This window comes from Carlito syrichta, unplaced genomic scaffold (genome assembly GCF_000164805.1).
Source record: "Carlito syrichta isolate Samal-C Ts95f unplaced genomic scaffold, Tarsius_syrichta-2.0.1 Scaffold301542, whole genome shotgun sequence".
NCBI classification, from domain to species: domain Eukaryota; kingdom Metazoa; phylum Chordata; class Mammalia; order Primates; family Tarsiidae; genus Carlito; species Carlito syrichta.
The window spans coordinates 1,256,848-1,278,185 of record NW_007245638.1 but is presented as its reverse complement, the minus strand read 5'-3'; the positions used below and the strand labels follow the sequence as shown (position 1 = coordinate 1,278,185).

The window sequence follows — 21,338 nt, the reverse complement described above, 5'->3', positions numbered from 1 at the left end:
TTGGCACCCCTGGTGAGCCAGTAAGATAGGCAGCAGTCCCTTGGTCGTGAAGGCAAGGCACTGATGCCACACTGTGTGCGGATGTTTTAGGGCTCAAGTTGCAGCCAATTAACTGTCAGAAGCACTCTGGCCAGAGGCTGCCGTGAGGTCTGTGGAAGAAATCAAGTTCTGGCTCCCCATCCTCCTCCCCAGGGAACCCACCCACCCACATGTTCACCTGCCAAGCCAGCCCCCTCGAACTCTGCCTCCTGAAAAGTGAAATTCAAGGCAGAGTTCCTTTCCTGCATGGTGTCCGCCAAACCACCCACCCCCGCCTGCTCACACAGAGCAGGAGTGAGGAGGTCTCACGTCTCAGAGGTGGCTGGGAAGGTGGGGTGCCCAGCCAAGCAGCACCCCTCCAGGGCTTCAAGAGGCACCCCTCCCAGAGCTCAATACTGGGCTCTTCCCCACCCAAGTGAGAGATGGGGTCGGCCAGGGAAAAGCTTTCCCACCCGGTGACTGTGTTTCTCCCATTGGGTTGGAGGTGCGGGTGAGCAGAGGTACATTCTTTCCATCCTCAGTGGCTGAGGAGTTCCCAATGAACTGGAAATATTTTTGGAACTTGATTTGAAAGGAAAAGGGCCCAGGTCTCCAGGATGAGGGAGATGAGGTAGAAGGCTAAGGCAGCGAGGTCAATGCTGGGGAGGGTGATGGCATAGCTTCATGTACTCCCCAAGGGGCAGGAAAGTTCTTCTGCATCAGCCAACACCTGGCAGGTTGGCAAAGAGGTGTGGGGTGCTTGTCAGGAAGAGGTTTGAGGCCAAGCATGGTGGCTCATGCCTGTAATCCCAACACTTTGGGAGGCCGTGACAGGAGAATCACTTGAGCCCAGGAGTTTGAGACCAGCCTGGTCAAGACCTCGTCTACAAAAAATTTTTTAAAAATAGGCATGGTGGCACACCTCTAGTTTCTGCTACTCAGGAAGAGGAGATGGAAGGATCACTTGAGCCCAGAAGTTCAAGGCTGCAGTGAGCTGTGATTGTGCCATTGTACTGCAGCCTGGGCAGCAGAGCAAGTGCCTGTCTCTAAAAACAACAATAGTAAAGGCTGGCAGAGCTGGCCAACACACCAAGACAGAGATGTGACCTGCCCTAGTCCCCACAGCTAACTCGTTGCTCTTGCAGTCTCCTTGGCAACCCCTTCAAGGCTTCAGTAAGGATAGGGAAGCCGGGCTCGGTGGCTCAGCCTATAATCCCACGCTTTGGGAGGCTGAGGTGAGTGGATTGCCTGAGCTGGCAGGTTCGAGACCCACCTGGGCAACTTGGCGAGACCTCATCTCTACAATAAATCAAAAAATTAGCCGGGCGTGGTAGCGTGCACCTGTAGTTCCAGCTACTTGGAAGGCTGAGGCGGAAGGATGGCCAGAGCCCAGCAGGTTGAGGCTGCAGTGGCCGGGAGCGGACACTGCACTCCAATCTGGGTGACAGAGTGAGATCCAACTCAAAAAAAAAAAAAGGACAGGGAGACGTCAGCCTCCTTCCCACCCTTTGTCCACTCCATGAACATCTCCTACTCCACTGCCATTTGTCCTAAGACACTTAGAAGAACCACGGTAACTGATCTTCAGGAAGACAAATGGGAGACACGGGGTCTAAGGCTTTTGAAAGCCTACCCCCATCTGGCTCTGAAGAAGTAAGCTTTTCGTGAATGCCCTTGGTCTCTAACATAAAAGGCATAAGAGTCATCTTGCTGTACCTCAAGAGCTCAGACCCAAGAAGCCTCTGGCCTTCAGTGGGAGATGTGATATGGTTTTCAGATTGTAGAAGAAAAGAGGTTAATTACGGCAAATTCAAGGACCACTGAAATGCACTTCCTTTTAGTCTGGTTTACTTTGTTAGCTAAGACCAAAACCAGAGCTGCTTCTGAAATAGAGGACTGGAATTCCAAGTCTGAAACTGGAGGCTGCACTCCAGATGGGGTGTGAACCCCTGACTAGCAGGTCAGGCCACAGAAACAGCACGATCCACTGCAGCGTTTGTTCAGGCAGACACTCACCTCCCACCCGCCCACAAGTGCTCTTGCCTGTCTCACCCCTTACCAGCCTTGATCTGTCCTGACTGATTTTGCATGCCTAATCCTCACAGCGAGACCAAGGTCAGGCAGAGGTGAGGGCGCTGTGGTTTTCGTCCAAGAGATTCAACACTCCAGAGATGTGAGCAGGAAATGCATCAGGCTGACTCGTGGTGTTTGAGCCAAGCTCACCCGAAGACCTGGGTCTTGGCAGGAGAGGGGATCTCCCACTCCATCCCCTCAGGCCCCAGAAGCTGGAGAGACTCTGAAGTGGTAGACATATGGGACAGAAAGAAATGGCACCCTGAGAAAAGGTTAAGGGGGTGGTTTTGTCCAGAACCAAAGCTGGCTAGGGGGTTCTGGGGTTTCCTGCCTGCTCTGTACCCTTTTCAGTGTTTTGCTTGTATAATTGCATTTAAACTCCACGACCGCCCAAGGTCAAGCAGCTAGGAGGTGTCAGACCAGAATTTATTCCCAGGAAACCCGGGTGCAGAGTCTGGAATCTTGGCCACAGTGCTCTGTTCCCCTTCATAGAAAGGCTGCATTAGAGTAAAAATAAAACACTTAAAGGGGCATGTTTATTATGCTATTTCTCTTGTCTAGAAAAGAGATTGTGCCACAGAAGGGCCGAAGGAAGGGTGGTTTAGAAGACAGCCGGAGGAAGTAAAGGCATAGCCAGAAAGCCACTTCTGGCTGGGGGATGTGAAAGAGGCTTTGCTGGTGGGAATTGCCCCCAGGGTGGGGCAGACATCAAGGGCCAGGGCAGATGGAACGCTGCCTGGAGACAGGGGACTAGGTGAAATGACCTGTGACTCCTAAGGGTCTTCCTGCTCAGGACCCCAAGGCACCATGTGTCCAAAGTGCTGTCTGAAACCTCCATCTGGAGGAGAAATCTGACGAATGGTATTTCCCCGGCCCGCTCCCCTTTCCTCCTCACCACACCCACCCACCCACCCCTGATCCCTGGCTCCCTGCTGCCCACCCACACCTCCCAAAGTTGTTCCTGCCCTCTGGGCTTCGAAGGACAGCGCTGTGAGATCAACCCAGATGACTGTGAGGACAACGACTGCGAAAACAATGCCACCTGTGTAGATGGGATCAACAACTATGTGTGTGTCTGCCCACCTAACTACACAGGTAAGCATCTCACAACACAAACGTGTGAGTGAGTATGGGTGTGTGTCGGGTATAGGGGTGCCACTAGAGGAACCCCATATTCGTAGCTTCTTCCAGAGACCCCACCTCCTTTCTCCCTGTGGATGGAGACTAGGATCCCAAGACCGTGCTGGTCATGAGGGGCTCCCCAAAGGCCATGTCTGTCTGCTCATCCATTTCCCCCTCCACCACCCGCCGGCAAGTCCCTAGCTCCTTCCCACTGTGAAACAGGGTCCCAGGGCTCCCCCAGCTGCTGCTCATTTAGTTGATGGGCAGCCCCTCCTTTAGGGAATCCCGAGACCCCATGGTGTTTGAGGCTGGCAAAGGCTGCTTGTTCAGGTCTAGTCAATGTCTTTGGAGATCTACATTTTCCGGAAGCTCTGCTAGGAGCAAGACAAGGCCCTTCTCTTCATAGTCAGGTAGAGAGAAATGTGGAGTCATAGAATGAGAATATGGCATCTGTAAGCCCAGAGGCAGTCACAGGAAGAACCTAACCCAGCCCCATCAGAGAACACAGGAAAGCTCCTCACAAGAAGCTGTTTGTCAAGAAGGTGTTCTACCCACCCCCAAAACACAACACCTTCATTTCCAACATCAACAGCATCTCATGAGGGCAGTTAAATATACCATTAGATTTAGATGACAAACCAGCCTGGGCAACATAGGGCAACCTTGTCACTACAAACAAAAATTTTTTAAGTTAGCTGGGCATGGTGGCACACGCCTGTAAATCTCAGCTACTTGGGAGGCAAGGAAGGGAAGATCACCTGAGCCCAGGAGGTTGAGGCTGCAATACTCCATGATCATGCCACTGCACTCCAGCCTGGGTAACAGAGTGAGACTACAACTCAAAAAACAGAAAGATTTAGATTAGTTGGCGAAGTAAAACACCACCAGTTGGTGCTAACACAGCCTATTCTGAGATCAACCCAAAGTGGCATGTCCCAGACTGGAATTTCATAAATGTCGTGAATTCTTTAGGATAAGGCCCATGGGCAAAGAAGCTTGGGCAGTACTGCATGTAATAAGAACCCCCTTTGGGCATCCCAAGATACACACAAGCATATTAGAGGTTCTGAGAATTCCTGTTTAATGAGAGCTGTTTATGTTTGTTTAACGCAGCAGTTCCCAAACTTGATCTCAGAGTTTCCCTCTCACCTCACCTCAGAACATATTACCAACCCAGAGAGCTTGTGTTGGAAACACTGACACAAGGCAAGGAGGAAATGAGGATGGGCATTTCAGGGACTCCTGCCCTGGCCTCCTGGGACCTGGCTTTTATGTCAAGAGTGAAGTGGGAGGTGGGAAGAGATGGAAAATGGGTGTAAGCAGCCCTGGGGATTGCAGAGAAGCGACCCAATAGCTCCTGTTAACCCTTGGATCCTGTGCCTTTATCAGGACCCCAGCCCAATGGCCAGGTATCCCCATGGATACTCAAGACTGCTGGAATGTGCTGTGGCCAGCTGAGGAAACACCCATTCTATTAATCCCTGGCCTCCTGGGATTCCAGACAAGCCTTCTGCTGGGAGGTGGAAGCAAATATGCTGAGGGGTGACCTCCCTTATGCCCTACGTCTTCTGTCTAATGAAAGTAGAGTTGGAGCTAGATTTGCATCAACAAGATACAATGAAAAAAATAAAAATAAAAGATGCAATGTTTATTATGCACCTACAGTATGCAACAGGCAACACTTACCGTGTACCTACTGCAGCGCACTGAGTTAGCCACTAGAGATACCGAAAAGCCTAAGATACATCCTCAGCCCACAAGGGGCTTCTAATCTACCTTCTAGTCTACTGTTAGGTAGACTAGACCAAATCTTTGATCCAGAAGAATCTGCTCAGTGCAAGATGAGAGATAGTAAAAATCCCAGCAGTAAAGAAGCAGAGGGCACAGGGGCTCAAAGTAGGCTTTGTGACAGAGGAGGAGCTTGAGCTGAATTTATAGCAAGCAGACGGGTAGTGGGAGGAGAACTGAGGAGACACACGGTTTCTAGGCCCAGTTGAGGCCTGCCTGATATCTGCATTTGACCTGGGTACACTTCTAACCTGTGGCAAAATTTTAGTTCCTCAGAGTGGGGCGTTGTGGTTTGCTGTGTCCCCTTTCCCCCCCTGCCCCTACCCCCACCCTAGAGACAACTTCCATAGATAGAAGGTTCCCTCTCTTAGATCACACTCCACTGGGCCTGACTGGGTAGAATTTGAGGAAACTCAAATTCAGATATTAAAATCTGGCATTGCTTGGGAGCGGCCATTCTACCTTACCCCACATTCCTAGAACATCTTTTCAGGTGACCTGAGCTTTTCAGGGCTTATCTGCAAGGGCCACCCCTGGGTATTTATGATCCGTTAGGCATTTTGTAGCACTAGAAGCTTGAAAGGCTGTGTACCTGGAGACCAGAACCTCACATTCCTTTCATGTTTCCTTCCCTGAGAAATCCAAGGGGCTTGCTTATCTATGACAGGTGAACTATGGGACTAAACCTCGCCTATTCCTCCAGGAAGCCTCCTCTGACCTCCTAGGAGAGGCTGTGGGTTCCCCTGCGCTTCCAGAGAGTTCGCCTCTCCCCAACCCCCATCACACTCACAACTCCATTATAGTTGCCTGCTTATTTGTAGATCTCCCCAGCCAGGCTATGGGTAGGACAGGACTGGTCACTGCCGTGTCCCCAGCTCCTGGCACAGTCCCTATCACACAGGAGATGCCCAGCAAATAGGTGTGGAATGAAAAACAAATGAATAGGTGTACCCCAAGGTCAGAGTCTGATGTCCTATGCTTTCGGCTGCCCCTGAATGATCAAGTAAAACAGCCCAATGACAGCGCTGTGGCCATGCCTGGGAGAGCTCCTGCAGTCTCCCCATTGTCACTGCTAAGAAAACCAGGGAAGAGGCATAGGCGACAGGACACAGAGAAAGGGCAGGGCTCCTGACATCCATGACTGCCTGGCAGAGGCTGCATGAGTCCTCTCAGTCTGCTCCTCTGGCCAGGGTGGCCCCCGTACTCTCCCAAAGGCCTGAATCCTTCACAACCATCCCCACCAGGTGAGCTATGTGACGAAGTGATTGACCACTGTGTGCCCGAGATGAACCTCTGTCAGCACGAGGCCAAGTGCGTTCCCCTGGACAAAGGATTCAGGTAAGACTTGGCTCCATGGACCCAGCACAGAGTCCCTGAGAACTGCCTACAATGGTCTGGGTTTGAGGCAGACGCTCTGGGGTCATGTGCGTTCACTCTCTCGCTCTCTCTCTGCCCTGTGGTTCAGAATCAGTCATGGTCTAGTTCTCTCAGTCTGTCTCTGTTGCCCTATGTGTGTGCCTCTGTGTCTCTGTGGTAGTCTCTTTTAAGTCTCAATTGATAGATAGGTAGATAGGTAGGTAGGGGCCAGGCACAGCGGTTCACACCTGTAAACCCAGCTACTTGGAAGGCCAAGGTGGAATGATCACCTGAGCCCAGCAGGTTGAGGCTACAGTAACCATGATGGTGCCACAGCACTCCAGCCTAGATGACAGAGACTCTAACTCAAAAAAAAAGACTGATTGATTGATTATTAAATAGATTATTAGTATAGATAGATATCTATAATAGATGGATTAGATGATATGATAGATTAGATAGGCAAAAGGATAAATGACTAGTTAGATAAATTAGATGATTAGATAAATAGATTTAGATTGATTAGATAGATGGATGATTAGATAATTAGATGGATAATTAGATGATCAGATGGCTAGATAGATAGATACATGATTCAATAGATAGATAATTAGATAAATAGAGATAGGATGGATGGATGGATGGTTAGATCGATGGATGATTAAATAGATTCAATAGATAGATATCCCCTCTTACTCTTCCTTCCTTCCTTCCTCCTCCTCTACCTTCTCCCTTCTCCTCTCTCTCAGCATCTCTCTCCTTTCCAGAGCTAGAAGAGTAGAGCAGTCCCACTGAGGAAGCACAGAGTCCAAAGGGTGTTTAGTCACCCTCTGCATGTGCAGCCTTCACAGTGTTCTGCCCTCCCCACCCCACCCTCTGCAGCTCTTGGAGGGGAAGCACTGACTGGGCCAACAGCCTGGCCATTGGTGGAGCTGTCTCCATGGTGAGCAGCAGAGCCAGTAGGAGCCAAGGGAGCACTGAGCAGCCCTGAGGGTGGGGAGGCTGCCTCAGGAGAAGGCCACCCAGTTCTCAAGGCCAAGAATCAAATGGCACCCCTGGAAAGTCCCTCTTGGGTTCTTCCCTCCACCCTCCTTCATGAAAACTTGTGCCATGGCCTTTTCTGGAGAAGATCCTGAGACCCTCAAGACCTGGGATTTTCTGACATCGATTTGCAGTCACAGTCATAGTGACCTGTATGAAGATGCTTATCCTTGGAGATCTCCTTGTGTGCTGCTCTTCCTATGAGGCCTCAATGGCAGGCAGATGGTACCTGCCCAGAAACACTGAAAATAAGAATAACAGAAACAAAATTGCAATGATTAGCATGTGCTGAGAACTTACTCTGTGTCAGACATGGTATAGTATTTCATTCAACACCCAGCGATCTTGGAACCAAGGAGAGCACTTGGTCACTCCCCCTTATGCAGACTCCATAGACCCAACATGCGTTAAGAGGCATAAACATCACACTTGAACTTGAAGGTAAAGGCAGACATTTGAGAACAAGAGCAAATGCGGTGACGTCACCTGCAGCTGCTCTCTGGTTAATTGGGAAATGTTGCATAGATCCTTGCTGCTGGAAGTGAGGTCCCAGAACCAGCAGCATCAGCATCACATGGGAGCTTGTGAGGAATGCTAATTCCCAGTCCCCACTCAGACTCCCTGAATCAGAAGCCACATTTTAACAAGATCCCTGGGTGTTTTGCATGCTCATTAAAATCTGAGACATGCTGATATGGAGAGGGCTGAAGCGTGAAACAGAAGAATGGGCTGAGTGCAGTGGCTCACACCTGTAATCCCAGCACTTTGGGAGGCCAAGGTGGGAGGACTGCTTGAGGCCAGGAGTTTGAGACCAGCCTGGGTAACACAGTGAGACCTTGTCTCTACAAAAATAAAAAAAAATTAGCTGGGGCCAGGGGCAGTGGCTCAAGCCTGTAATCCCAGCACTTTGGGAGGCCGAGGCGAGAGGTTTGCCTGAGCTCAGGAGTTCAAGACCAGCCTGGGCAAATTGGTGAGACCTCGTCTCTACAATACATTAAAAAAATAAGCCGGACATGTTAGCACATGCCTGTAATTATAGCTACTTGGAAGGCTGAGGCAGAAGGATCACCTGAGCCCAGCAGGTCGAGGCTGCAGTGGCTGTGAGTGTGCCACTGCACTCCAGCCCAGGTGGCAGAGGGAGACTCTGACTCAAAAACAAATAAAATAAAAAATTAGCTGGGCATGGTCGCACATACCTGTAGCCCCAGCTACTCAGGAGGCTGAGGCAGAAGGATCGCCTGAACCTTCCATAGTGGTATTGACGACATATTCAATGTGTATCTAATACACATCATTTCTTTTTTTTTTTTTTTTTTTTTTAAGAGATGAGGTCTCACCAAGTTGCCCAGGCTGGTCTCAAACTCCTGATCTCAGGCTATCCTCTCACCTCAGCCTCCCAAAGTGCTGGGATTACAGGCATGAGCCACCCCGCCTGGCCACATCATTTCATTTTTAAAGCAGCCAGGAGGTCGAGACTGCCATGAGTTATGATCATGCCACTGCACTCCAGCCTAGGCAAGAGTATAAGACCCTGACTCCAAAAAAAAAAAAGAAAGAAGAAGAATATAAGCATAGTTACCCCCTCCCAAGACTTCCACAACTTAGTCTGGGAGTGAGGATAACTTTCCTAACTCCCGATGAAGACCTCATCAGTAGCCTTGACATCCATGCTTAAAATGTTGGACTTTGGGCAACCCTCTTTCAGGTACCCTTTCAACTGCCAGGAGTTTTCCTATCTTCTAATAAATTCTGACTTACTAAAAAAAAAAATATATATTGGATCTTGTCCTGCAAGTATTGGGCAGTTATCATAGCCTTGGAGAAGGTTGGATAGCTTAAGTTGCTCTGCAAGTACTTCTCAGAATTCAAGAAACACACAGATGTCCACCAGGGCCAGGTTTAGCACAGTTGCAGAGGCAGGGACAGTGGTACATTGAGCACATGCCCCACAAAGATGTTCCCAATGTGTTTATTTAAAAGACTTTGGCTGAACGTGGGCTGCAGCATGTAAGTTTAAAACTTCAGTGCAGCAGCAAGTTAAGTATTTGAAATTTGCCAGTCAAATAAGGTGAAGCAGATCTTAGCAGATTTCACAGTGTTCGAGCACAGGCCCGGGAAATCCTCAAATTCTGGAACTTGTTCCCTTCAGGGACACCTCGCGCCCTCCATGTCTTACGTAGCCATGAGTCTACAGCCTACACCATGCTCTGCCAACCCCAACGATGCCAGGATCTACTTGTAGATCCCATCCCACGCCTGTCCACTCCCAAAGAGGGGGAGGGAAGAGAGAGGGTCATCCCTTTGCCCTGTCCTCCCCAGTCAGGCTACTTATAAAACAGCCTTAAGAATTCAGAACTCTTGCTTTCCCAGGCCCACCCGCAACTCCCTGCCTGTGCCACCTACCTTCTCCTCCGACTTGGCTAGGCTGTGGCTGTCTTTTCACTCTACCCACTAGAATTCAGCTGGTGGCACACAGGCTTTCCCAGGAGGCAGAAGAGCCAGTAGACATCATGCATCTGTATGCCTGTGGGTGTGCTGAGCCCCTGTGACTCAGCGCCTCGTGCCTCTGGGTCTGTTTCTACGCTGGGATCTCGGTTCAGTGTCGCTCAGAGATGCATGTTTCTGGCTGGCACACAGGGAGGCCAGGCTTCAGCAGGAGCAGTTACCTCCAGCCAAATTTTAAGTCTGGACAGGCAGAGATGACAGCGGAGCTGCCGGCCGACGTGTGACTCCCTAAGGAAGGGCCAGATCAGCCTGCAGGGCCCCAAGTGGGACAGTAACCCCCATCTTCTCGCCTAGGGAATGCCAGTCATTTATTAAAGCAGGAGAGATTCTGCCCTTCTTCTCCTGAATCTCTGGGGAGAAAATGAACAGGCTATAAAACAAAATCAAGGGGAGTGCCGATAGCATCAATTTCCTCTTCATCATCACCATCACCATCACCTTCCACGGTAGTCTTGATGATACACTCAGTGTATATCTAATGCACTCTACAGAGTACATCATATCATGTTTAAAGCAGCCATAAGAAGCCAGGTTATAGCCGAGCTCGGTGGCTCAGCCTGTAATCCCGCGCCTTTGGGAGGCTGAGGTGAGTGGATTGCCTGAGCCCGCGGGTTCGAGACCCGCCTGGGCAACTTGGCAAGACCTCATCTCTACAATAAATCAAAAATCAGCTGGGCATGGTAGCGCGCACCTATAATTCCAGCTACTCGGAAAGCTGAGGTGGAAGGATCACTGGAGCCCAGTGGGTCGAGGCTGCGGTGGCCACTCAGCCACTGCACTCCAGTCTGGGTGATGGAGTGAAACTCCAACTCAAAAAAAAAAAAAAAGCCAGGTTATTTATTATGTATTGCATTTAAAGTCGAAGAAACTGAGCCTGGCACTGTGGTTCACATCTGTAATCCCACTGAGCCCAGGAGTTTGAGACCAGCCTAGGCAACATAGTGAGACCCTGTGTGTACAAAAAGTAAAAAAATTAGCCAGGCATGGTGGCACATACCTGTAGTCCCAACTACTCAGGAGGGTGAGGCAGAAGGATCACTTGAGCCCAGGAGGTCAAGGCTGCAGTGAGCTGTGGTCGTGCCTCTGCACTCTGGCCTGGGTAATACAGTGAGACCCTGGCTCAAAAAGAAAAAAAAATAGATGAAGAAACTGAAACACAGAGAATTAATGAATGACTGATCCACTTAGGACAGGTTCTGGCACATAAGCGTAAACTAAGTGTTCTCACTCAATGTGGGCTTCAGGGATGGGCCACAGAATTCTCTGCCCTCAGGCTTCTTCCTTGAAATGGAGGATGGTAGACCCTTCCCCATAGGGTCCTGGGGACCCTCAGGAATACAATGAAAGGGACTTGGCACAATGCCTGACCCAAAGGAAGGACCACACTGAACATCAGTTCACAGAGAAGTGACAGATCCAAGGCAAAAGCTGTGTGATTCCAGCCCTGGCCCTCCAGCCCAACTCCTGGAAACAAGACACACCCCCACGTGAAACAGGCAAACATTGACTTCAGGGAAGAAAGGCTGTGGACCACCTTGAAAGCTCCCGTGCAGCCAGCTCAGCAGGGTTTGGAGGAACTTGGGTAGCCAGCAGGGAGAGGGAGAGGCCTCTGGCAGAGGGGGGCACTCAAGCAACCACCTGGAAGCTGGCTTGGTCCTGAGGAACCCCTCGCTCTGTCTGTGTTCCAGGTGTGAATGTGTCCCCGGGTACAGTGGAAAGCTCTGCGAGATGGACAATGACGATTGCATGGCCCACAAGTGCCGCCACGGGGCCCAGTGCGTGGATGCGGTCAATAGCTACACGTGCATCTGCCCCCAGGGCTTCAGGTAAGGCAGAGGGCACCTCGGGCAGGGGACAGCCTAGGCCAGGTGGCAGGGCTAGAGTTGATTAGCTAAGTAGCCAGAGTGGAGACCTAGACCCGGGGGGTCCTGGTCCTTAATTCCTCCCACACCTTTCCAGCCCTTACACATCCCCCTGGGGAAAACAGCAGAGGTTACTAATGCCATTTTGTAGATGGAAGAAGGACAATGGGGGCAGTTCCATGTTGGGCTTAGGCTCCAACTCATGCTATGTCAAGCATGGGCGTGATGCCATCTGATGAAAGATGCCACCATGTGGAAGCCCAGCTTGCAGGGTAGGGGTAGCCCCATGGCCACATAGGCTAGAATCCTCTTTCTAGACTAGAGAACAAAAACATGATGGTGCCCAATGTCAGAAAAATGGAGGTCCCTGGGAGGGTCTGGGATCAGTCTCTGGAATCAGTGAAGTCAGTTGGAAGGGGAGATGGGAGGTACTGGCCAGATGGTTGGGAGATGTCTGTGGGGTATATGGAAGGAGAGGCCTGGGTGCCAGGGCTAGCCCTACATGGACAGGAATGGGAGGGAAATTGGGGGAGGCAAGGATCACCCTTAAGGGAGGAGGGGTCAGACCGGGGGGACAATTCTATGTACATCAGTACTCACTGGACATATAAATGCAAAATCTGCAAATGAGCCTTGGCCATGCCTCTGAGAATGCCAGTCTGGAAGGAACCATGGCATTCTCAAGCCAGTGTTTCGCAAAGCCCAACTGAGACCATCTATATCAGAGGGTTATGAAAATATGAACTCCTGAGCCCCACCCAGGTGCCACTGAAGTAAAATTAGGAGGTGGGGAAGACAGACTAGGAGTACGCCCCTTTTAAAAAATTGTGATAAAATATATATAAGATGAAATGTTCCATCCTAACCATCTCTAAGGGTACAGTTCAGCTGTATTAAGGACTTGCTCGTGGTTGTACAGCCACCACCACCATCCATCCCCAGAGCATTTCGTCTTGCAAGACTGCAGCTCTGCAACCTCTGGACAGTAGTTCTCACTCTCTCCCTGCAGCCTCTGGAAACTTCTATTCCGCTTTCTGGCTCCATGAATGTGACTACTCCACATCATAGAAGTATTTGTCCTGTGTGATGGCTCAGATGAGGAGCACAAAGTTCTCGAGGTCCATCCATGTTGTGGCATGTGTCAGGATCTCCTTCCTTTTTATGCCTGAACAATGTTCCATTGGATGGATGGACCATGTATCTGTCCACAGATGGGAACATGCACTTTTAACAAGTTCACCCCAGAATATTCCAGTGACATTGAAATTTGGGGACCTGCACTCTAGTCTAAGTCTGTTATTTTAAAAATGAGAGACTAGCCTGGACAACATAGTAAGACTCCATCCCTACAGAACATCAAAAATTGAGTCGGACATGGTGGTGCATGCCTGTAGTCCTAGCTACTTGGGAGGCTGTGACGGGAGGATCACTTAAGTCCAAGAGTTCAAGGCTGTGGTGAGCCATGATCATGCCAAAGAGTGAGACCTCAATTCAAATAAATAAATGAATAAAGAAGGACGGGTTTGGTGGCTCAGCCTGTAATCCCAGAACTTTGGAAGGCCAAGGTGAGTGGATTGCCTGAGCCCACAGGTTTGAGACCAGCCCGGGCAACTTGGCGAGACCTCGCCTCTACAATAAATCAAAAATCAGCTGGGCATGGTAATGCACACCTGTAGTTCCGGCTCCTTGGAAAGCTAAGGCAAAAGGATCTCCAGAGCCCAGCAGTTTGACACTGGAGTGGCCGTGAGTGTGCCTCGGCACTCCAGCCTGGGTGACAGAGTGAGACTCCAACTCACAAAAACACAAAACAAGACAAAAATAAATAAATAAGCAAACAAATAAATGAGACAACCAGGACATAGAGGAGGAAAAGGACTTGCCCCCATTGGTGGCAGGACTGTACTCCACCCTGGAAGTAGCCTCAGTTCCCATCTCCCTGTACCTTTCTGCTAGAGGTTCTTCGGCCCGAATAACTGATTGCCTCCTCTTCGCTGTCTTCCCATCCTCCCTCCCCATCCCCGCCTCCTTCTAGTGGGCTCTTCTGCGAGCACCCCCCGCCCATGGTCCTGCTGCAGACCAGCCCATGCGACCAGTACGAGTGCCAGAACGGGGCACAGTGCATCGTGGTGCAGCAGGAGCCCACCTGCCGCTGCCCTCCGGGCTTCGCTGGCCCCAGGTGCGAGAAGCTCATCACCGTCAACTTTGTGGGCAAGGACTCCTACGTGGAACTGGCCTCCGCCAAGGTCCGGCCCCAGGCCAACATCTCCCTGCAGGTGCGCCCTCTCCCCAGCCCTGGAAGGACTCCTGCATGTCCCCAAGCCCCGACTGGTAGAGAACTGCTGGGGTGCCCCCATCTTAGCAGTCCTGCTCCTCCTTAAAGCGTCCTCAGGGACAGCGCTCAGCTTTGGGGGATCAGGACCAACTCTGTCCAGAGAGTTCCATGGATAACCCCTAGCCCGCTCTCACTGCAAACGGTAGCCCCCACTTCCAGCCTCATTCACTCATCTCTAGAAAACACTCATTCCACTATTATAGGCCAGACACGGTGCTGGGCAGTGGGGATTCAGTGGTAGACAAGACAGACCTTGTCAGGGAAGAATGGCAAAGACAAGGACAGTGGCAACCCCGGTTGCTGTGGGAACATGTAGGAAGGCCTCGATCCCAGCCTGCTGGGCAGAATCAGGGAAGGCTCCCCAAAGGCAGTGACCATGAAGCTGAGATCTGAAGGATGACCAGGAGCTTGCCTGCTGAAGGGCAGAAGGGTGGAGGACTGAGGGGACAGGATGAAGAACAGAGGGTACAAAGTGTCAAGCCTGAGAAATCAGCATGTGCAAAGACCCAGGGGCACAAACAAGCAGGACATTTTCAGGGAACAGAAAACCATTTCGTATGAACCAATTTCTTTACTAACTTCTCCCGGGTTCCTTACCTGGGGACCTGAGCACATTTAATCCAGATTACAACTCTAGGTATTTCTAAATGCTGTTCTGGGAGCGTGGGGGAAGGGCAGGGATGGTGTCTGATAGAAAAAGAACAGCCCTACCCCCAGGCTTGCTATGAAGTGGAGCCTCAGAGCCACAACAAGAGGCTGCGGCCAATTGGTGGCCCTGTCACTTGGGTTGAGCATTTCCAGGTGCTGCTGGAGCTCTGGTCTTTTTTTTTATAGCCACATCAGCCCAGGTTTAATCTAGAGCTCATGGAGAAAATTCTCATTCAGCAAAGCTCTACTGAGCACCTATTCATGCCAGGCACTATTCTAGGCACTGAGCAAAAAGCTCAGATTCCAGCTTGGGCAACATGCGAGACCCCATCTCTACAAAAAAAAATAAAAAAATTAGCTGGGTGTGTTGGTGCATACCTGTAGTCCAAGCTGGTTAGAAGGCTGAGGCAGAAGGATCTCCTGAGCCTAGGAGATTGAGACTAGGAGCCTAGGAGGTGAGCCATGATCGTGCCATTGCTCTCCAGCCTGGGCCACATAGTAAGACCCTGTCTCTACAAAAAAAGAAAAAGAAAAGGAAATTAGCCAGCCAAGCATGGTGGCACGCGCTTGTAGTTGCAGCTACTCGGGAGGCTGAGGCGGAAGGATAGCCTGAGCCCAGGTGGTTGAGGCTACAGTGAGCCGTGATTGTGCCACCGCACTCCAGCCTGGGCAATAGAGTGAGACCCTGACTCAAACAAAAAGCAAACAACTCAGACCGCCTCACTCATGGAGCTTATGGAACTTATGGCCCAGTGCACAGGCCTGGCTGCCATCACCCTCTCCTGCCTGCCTCCTTCAGTACCACGTAGCCAAGGACCCGACTGTTGGGTCCCAAGTAGCCAGGACAGCACCTAGTTCCCCCACACCCAGATGTCCTATCAGACTCACCTGCTCCACACCCTGTCCCTCAAGCCTGACATGCAGGCCATGGGAGCCCCTTGACTGATTGGAGAATCCCGCCCCTGCAGACTGCTGGCTGGCAGCTGAGTGCCCTGCAGGTAGTGGCTTCTGAAGTCTGTGGCTTTTGGCTTTGGTGATACTTTACTTATTTATTTATTTTTTTTTTTTTCTTTTTTTTTGAGTCGGAGTCTCACTCTGTTGCGCAGGCTGGAGTGCAGTGGCATGCTCACAGCCACCCTAGCTTCAACCCACTAGACTCAGGCGACCTTTCCGCCTCAGCCTTCCAAGTAGCCAGAACGACAAGCACGTGCTGTCACGCCCAGCTAATTTTTTGATATATTGTAGAGTCGAGGTCTCACCAAGTTGCCCAGGCTGGTCTCAAACCCCTGTCAGGCAATCTTCTCGCCTCGGCCTCCCCAAGTGCTGGGATTACAGGTCTTGAGCCATTGCGCCCAGCCTGGTGGTACTTTAAAGCCACCTGGAGAACTTTTAAAATTATCTGTGCCTAGCTCCACCCCCTGAGAGATCCTTGTGTACTTTGGCCTGAGGTGTCCAGACACTGGTGTTTTTAAAAATTCTCCAGATGGCTCTTAGTACAGTGCTTGGTGCATCATAAACATTGAATTCAATGCATTTTACTCAGGCATATATAAGAAGCAAGGGAAAAAATGGCTAGTGTTTTGTTAATAATCATTATTATTACACTTTATACAGAGAGACTGAGGCCCCGAGAGAAGCAGGAACTTGGGCGGGACCACGTTGTGCACCAGATAGATGAGAGCTTGGGCCTCCTGACATACGTGAATATATGAGCAGCAGTGCACAGTAGGTCTCAATAAAATTCAGTCCACATGGTTCGCTCAATCAGCCCTTTCGAAAGTATAAGCCAAGCCCCAGACTTCTGGGGACTTACAGACTAGACTGAGGGAGAAAGACGGACATGAAGCCACACCCCACATGGTTCAGAAGCCAATACCTGCAAAGGGCTCTGTGAGGTGGGGGCAGGGAGGGCTGGCCTCAGGTGAACCCTGACCCACACGTGCTGCCTGCTTTCTCCAGGTGGCCACTGACAAGGACAACGGCATCCTCCTCTACAAGGGGGACAACGACCCCCTGGCACTGGAGCTGTACCAGGGCCATGTGCGGTTGGTCTACGACAGCCTGAGCTCCCCTCCGACCACAGTGTACAGGTAAGGACTTCCCCCCTCCCCCACCCACTGCTCGGGCCCCTGAATCCACCAGCCTCCCAGACCTGCGGGAAGATGCCACTGCAGGGTCTTGTCCTGCCGCCACCATGCGCACACACGGACACATTTGCAAGCACGCACACAACCGTGCACACACATGCACAGATATGCACACGTGCACACATGCATATGTACACACATGCATGCACTTCTTCCTCACACGGGGTTGGGGACAGTAGTGGAGGAAGAGGCAGGAGAGGAAGGCAGGCTCCATGGAGGGAGGTGACGCCTTGTCACCGTAAGATAAATGGCTGCCTGACTGCTGTGCGTGGAACCAGGCGCTGCATTAGGGACAATGCTGCTTAATGAGGTGCCCTTTTCAAAATGTCATCCTAATCTTTTATTAGTTTAAGAAAGACAACGGGGTGATTAACATGCAACCCAAGGGAAAGAGATTCCAGAGCACTGAGGAAGCAGGACTGTCCCTTGTGTGACTTTCAGACTGAAGGGCGGCACTTCCTAAACTCCAGACTTTCCGGCAGTCACCCTGAAGTGGGAGTGACAGCTGTGCTGTCACTTGATGTGCCACCTTACATTAGCTTCCAACCTGCTCATGTTTTGAATGTAGCCTCTATGTTGGCTAATTTTTTTTTAATTATTTTTTGTAGCGACAAAGTCTCACTATGTTGCCTAGGCTGGCCTTAAACTCCTGGCTCAAGCAATCCTCCTGCCTCAGCCTCCCAAAGTGCTGGGATTATAGGCGTGAGCCACCATGCCCAGCTTACAAGAATTTTTTTTTCTTTTCTCCCCCCACATCTTTAAAATAAAGAAGAAAAAAAAAACATAAAAAGGAAAGAGAGGCAAAAAAATTACTTTATGTATTGGACACAATGTGTGAAGAAGTAATTTTGTGACATCAACACTTGAAAAGGAGTGGGGACAGAGAAGCAGCATTTTTGTATGTTATTGAAATTAAGCTAGTATAAATCAAAATTAGAGTATATAATATAGGAGACTAAATGTAATCCCCATGGTAACAAAATAGATATAGAATATACACAAAAGGAAATAAATTTAAACATTTCACCATAAAAAATCTAGCCGGGCATGGTAGCACACGCCTGTAGTTCCAGCTACTTGGAAGGCTGAAGCGGAAGGACCGCCGGAGCCCAGCAGGTAGAGGTTGCAGTGGCCGAGAGCAGCCACTGCACTCCAGTCTGGGTGACAGAGTGAGACTCCAACTCAAAAAAAAAAACAAACCATAAAAAAACAACTAAGCACAAAAGATAGTAATACAGGAAATAAGGAACAAAAAAGCTATTGGGATATAGGAAATCAATAGCAAAATGGAACAGAAGTAAGTTCCTCCTTGTTAGAGTCACATTTCCAGCAGGGACTCCAGAATGTTAGGTCAGACTCACTGGGCGTGTAGGGTGTCTGGTGTGCAACACAGTGCTGCATGAAAGATGCAAAGAATTGCACAGAAGTGCAATTAGAAAATACAGATTATTTAGAAAGTAAATGAAAGAGACAGAGGAGATTCACCTCCCCAAGTAGGGGAGAGGTCCAAAGCCAGGAAAACATGGCCTGGCCATAACTCAAACACCACATGGCCACACCATAGCTTAGCAAGACAATGGCCACAATGGCCTGGCAATACCCTGGCAATGGCAGTAGCAATGGCAATGCCCTACAAAACATTTTTTTAAATTTGCTGAGTTCAGCGGCGTGCACCTTTAGTCTTAGCTACACAAGAGGTGGAGGTAGGAGGATTATTTGAGCCCAGGAGTTTGAGGCTGCAGTGAGTTATGATCACACCACTGCACTCCAGCCTGGGCAACAGAGCAAGATCCTGTCTCTAAATACATGCATACGTACGTAGAAGCAAAACTGCAGGATTGGAGGGCACCAAGTTCCCTCCTCCACACACGCTGTCAGTGTGGCCCCTGATAGTCCTCCGACAAACTCAGTATGAAACCCATTGGCTCAAACCCGTGGTTCTCAAAGCAGGGTCCCCCCAGCAGCCACACCGGCATCACCCAGGAACAGGTTAGAAATGCTTCTTTTCAGACGCCATTCCAGCACTACTGAATCAGAAGCTGTGGGGCAGGGGTTGGCCCTAACAAATCTTGCAGATGATTCTGACGCGTGAGTCTGAAAAGCACCAGTTTCTACCTGGAAATGGAGCCCTCTGAATTGGGTCTTGAAGACAGGGAAGAACTTGTGTCAGTAGAGAACAGGTGGGCTAGCCACGCAGGGAGGGCAGCAGAGACAAGATGAGGGGTCACAAAGAGGGCACTGACCAGAGCAGAAGGTGCCTGGTGAAGGGCAGGTAGAGAAAAAAGCCAGCTAGGTCACGATCAGGTACAAGTGACATCAGGAGAGGGCGCTCATCCCTGTGTCCTCTGTGTCCCGGAAGCCCATGGTTCCGGGCCAAGTGGAGAGGACAGACAGCCAAGGAGGCAGGGCCAGGGCAACCAGATGGGAGCATTGCTGCCACACAGATTCAGGTCTGAACAAGTGACTCAGCTTCTCGGTGCCCCCCCCCCCACCGTACTGTGGGTACTAGCTGGATGGACCTACCTCCTAGGGTGGTTGTTGAGGGTTGGAATAACACCTGAAGCAGTGATTGGCAAACTGAGGTTTTACGTCGACATGATGGTAAAAGTCAGGCTTCCAGAAGCAGCCGGGCCATCCTGAGCTGGGGCCTTCCCTGGGCGGAGGCTAGCCTCTCCTCCACTGATGTGGCCTCCGGGGCTGTTGGCTGGTGAAGGCGTGGTGTGGGTGGTAGGAGTGTTGTGGCCCACCGGTGCCGAGGAAGAGCGGGAAGCCAGAGCCCCGTCCTCCGGCAGCTCCTGTGGGGAGTCACGAGATTGAGCAGCTGGCCCTGGACACACCGGGCTCTGTTGTAGTCACAGGGACCTCTCTGGGATGCCCAGGAAGTCCTGGCCTGGATCTTCAAGTCGAGCCTGGGACAGATCTTTAGTGCCCTTTGTTCACTCACAGTCCCCCAAGTCTCAGAAGTCCCATGTTCCTGTGTTAAAAATGGTTTTATGGCCAAGTACGACATCTACCAGTCCCCGTGTTTGGGTCAGGCCCTGGGCTAGGTGCAGGGGACACCATTAAACACACACGGCCCAGGGAAGGAGACACAATATATAAAGGCACAATAGTTACACGGCAGAACCAGAATTCCCACTGGGGACAATGGCGTCATGCTGTGGGTGCACCAAAAGTGGAGCAAATTTTTTTTTTGAGTTGAAATCTCACTCTGTTGCCCAGACTAGAGTACAGTGGCATGCTCACAGCCACCGCAGCCCCGACCTGCTAGGTGTAGGCGATCCTTCCACCTCAGCCTTCCAAGTTGCTGGAAATACAGGTGTGCGCCACCATGCCCAGTTAATATTTTGATGTATTGTAGAGATGAGGTCTCGCCAAGTCACCCAGGCTGGTAGCAAATATTTTTGCTTGGAGGATCAGGGAATGCCTCCTGGAGGAAAAGGTCATGTTTCTGGAGCGTTTCCAACACTGAGAAGTGAAGATGCCCTAGGGAGAAGGAGGCACCATCAGCACTGGGGGCTGGGCTTCCTGCAGGCCACAGCTGGGCTGACCACAAAAACAAGATCCCCTCCTCAGCGTCACCATGGTGACCTCTGGCCACCTGGGAAGGCCACCCGGGCCTCAGGGGCAGAGCCAGGGAATTCAACCAAAGCTGTTTTTTTTTTGTTTTTTTTTTTTGAGTTGGAGTCTCACTCTGTCGCCTAGGCTGGAGGGCAGTGGCCGCTCCCGGTCACTGCAGCCGCGACCTGCTGGGCTCTGGCGATCCTTCCGCCTCAACCTTCCAAGTAGCTGGAACTTCAGGCGCGCACTAGCAGGCCCGGCTAATTTTTTTGATTTATTGTAGAAATGAGGTCTTGCCAAGTTGCCCAGGCGGGTCTGGAACCCGCAGGCTCAGGCAGTTCACTCACCTCAGCCTCCCAAAGCGTGGGATTACAGGCTGAGCCACCCAGCCTGGCCAGCCAAAGCTGTTCCAACCAGGGGGGTTGGCAGCCTGCAGTCTTCTGCCCATGGAGGCCCATGGAGGCCCACTGACCAGCCCCACAGTGAGTCAGTCCCAGCAGGGGTCTACAGCCCAGACTCCATGGCCTCTGTCCTGTCCGTGCCTGAATGTGTTCAGCTGTAGTCACAGATGGTGACAGGGATACTTCAAGATTCTACTCCAGAGCCCAGGGCAAGTACACAAAAAGGCCCACGTGAGCCCCTGTCTGCCCCAGACGGGGACAGACTTCACTCTTCCTCGGTGTCGAGATCTGTCAGAGGGCAGCCTCACTGGCCAGCAAGGCCAAGTGGCCCAAGGAGACAACAGACCTGGGGAAGGCGGGTTGGGGTCGCAATAGGGAGTGGTGGGGACTGCCTGGAGGGGCCAGACCCCATCCAAAAGGGCAGCCGACCTCAGCTGCTGTAGATGCCGCCATGTGGGAACGCAGATTATCAAGAGAAGGCAGA

The 21,338-nt window shown here is 51.0% G+C and overlaps 1 protein-coding gene across 1 annotated transcript in view; it reads left to right on the top strand.

Moving 5' to 3' along the window:
• SLIT3 (slit guidance ligand 3) overlaps positions 1 to 21,338 on the top strand; it is a 628,209-nt gene that overhangs the window by 585,570 nt on the left and 21,301 nt on the right. Inside the window, exons 27-31 of the mRNA XM_008054837.1 lie at positions 3,047 to 3,186; positions 6,246 to 6,339; positions 11,592 to 11,729; positions 13,798 to 14,038; positions 16,705 to 16,835. Coding sequence (XP_008053028.1) covers positions 3,047 to 3,186; positions 6,246 to 6,339; positions 11,592 to 11,729; positions 13,798 to 14,038; positions 16,705 to 16,835 — 744 coding nt within the window. The remainder of the gene's footprint in view (positions 1 to 3,046; positions 3,187 to 6,245; positions 6,340 to 11,591; positions 11,730 to 13,797; positions 14,039 to 16,704; positions 16,836 to 21,338) is intronic.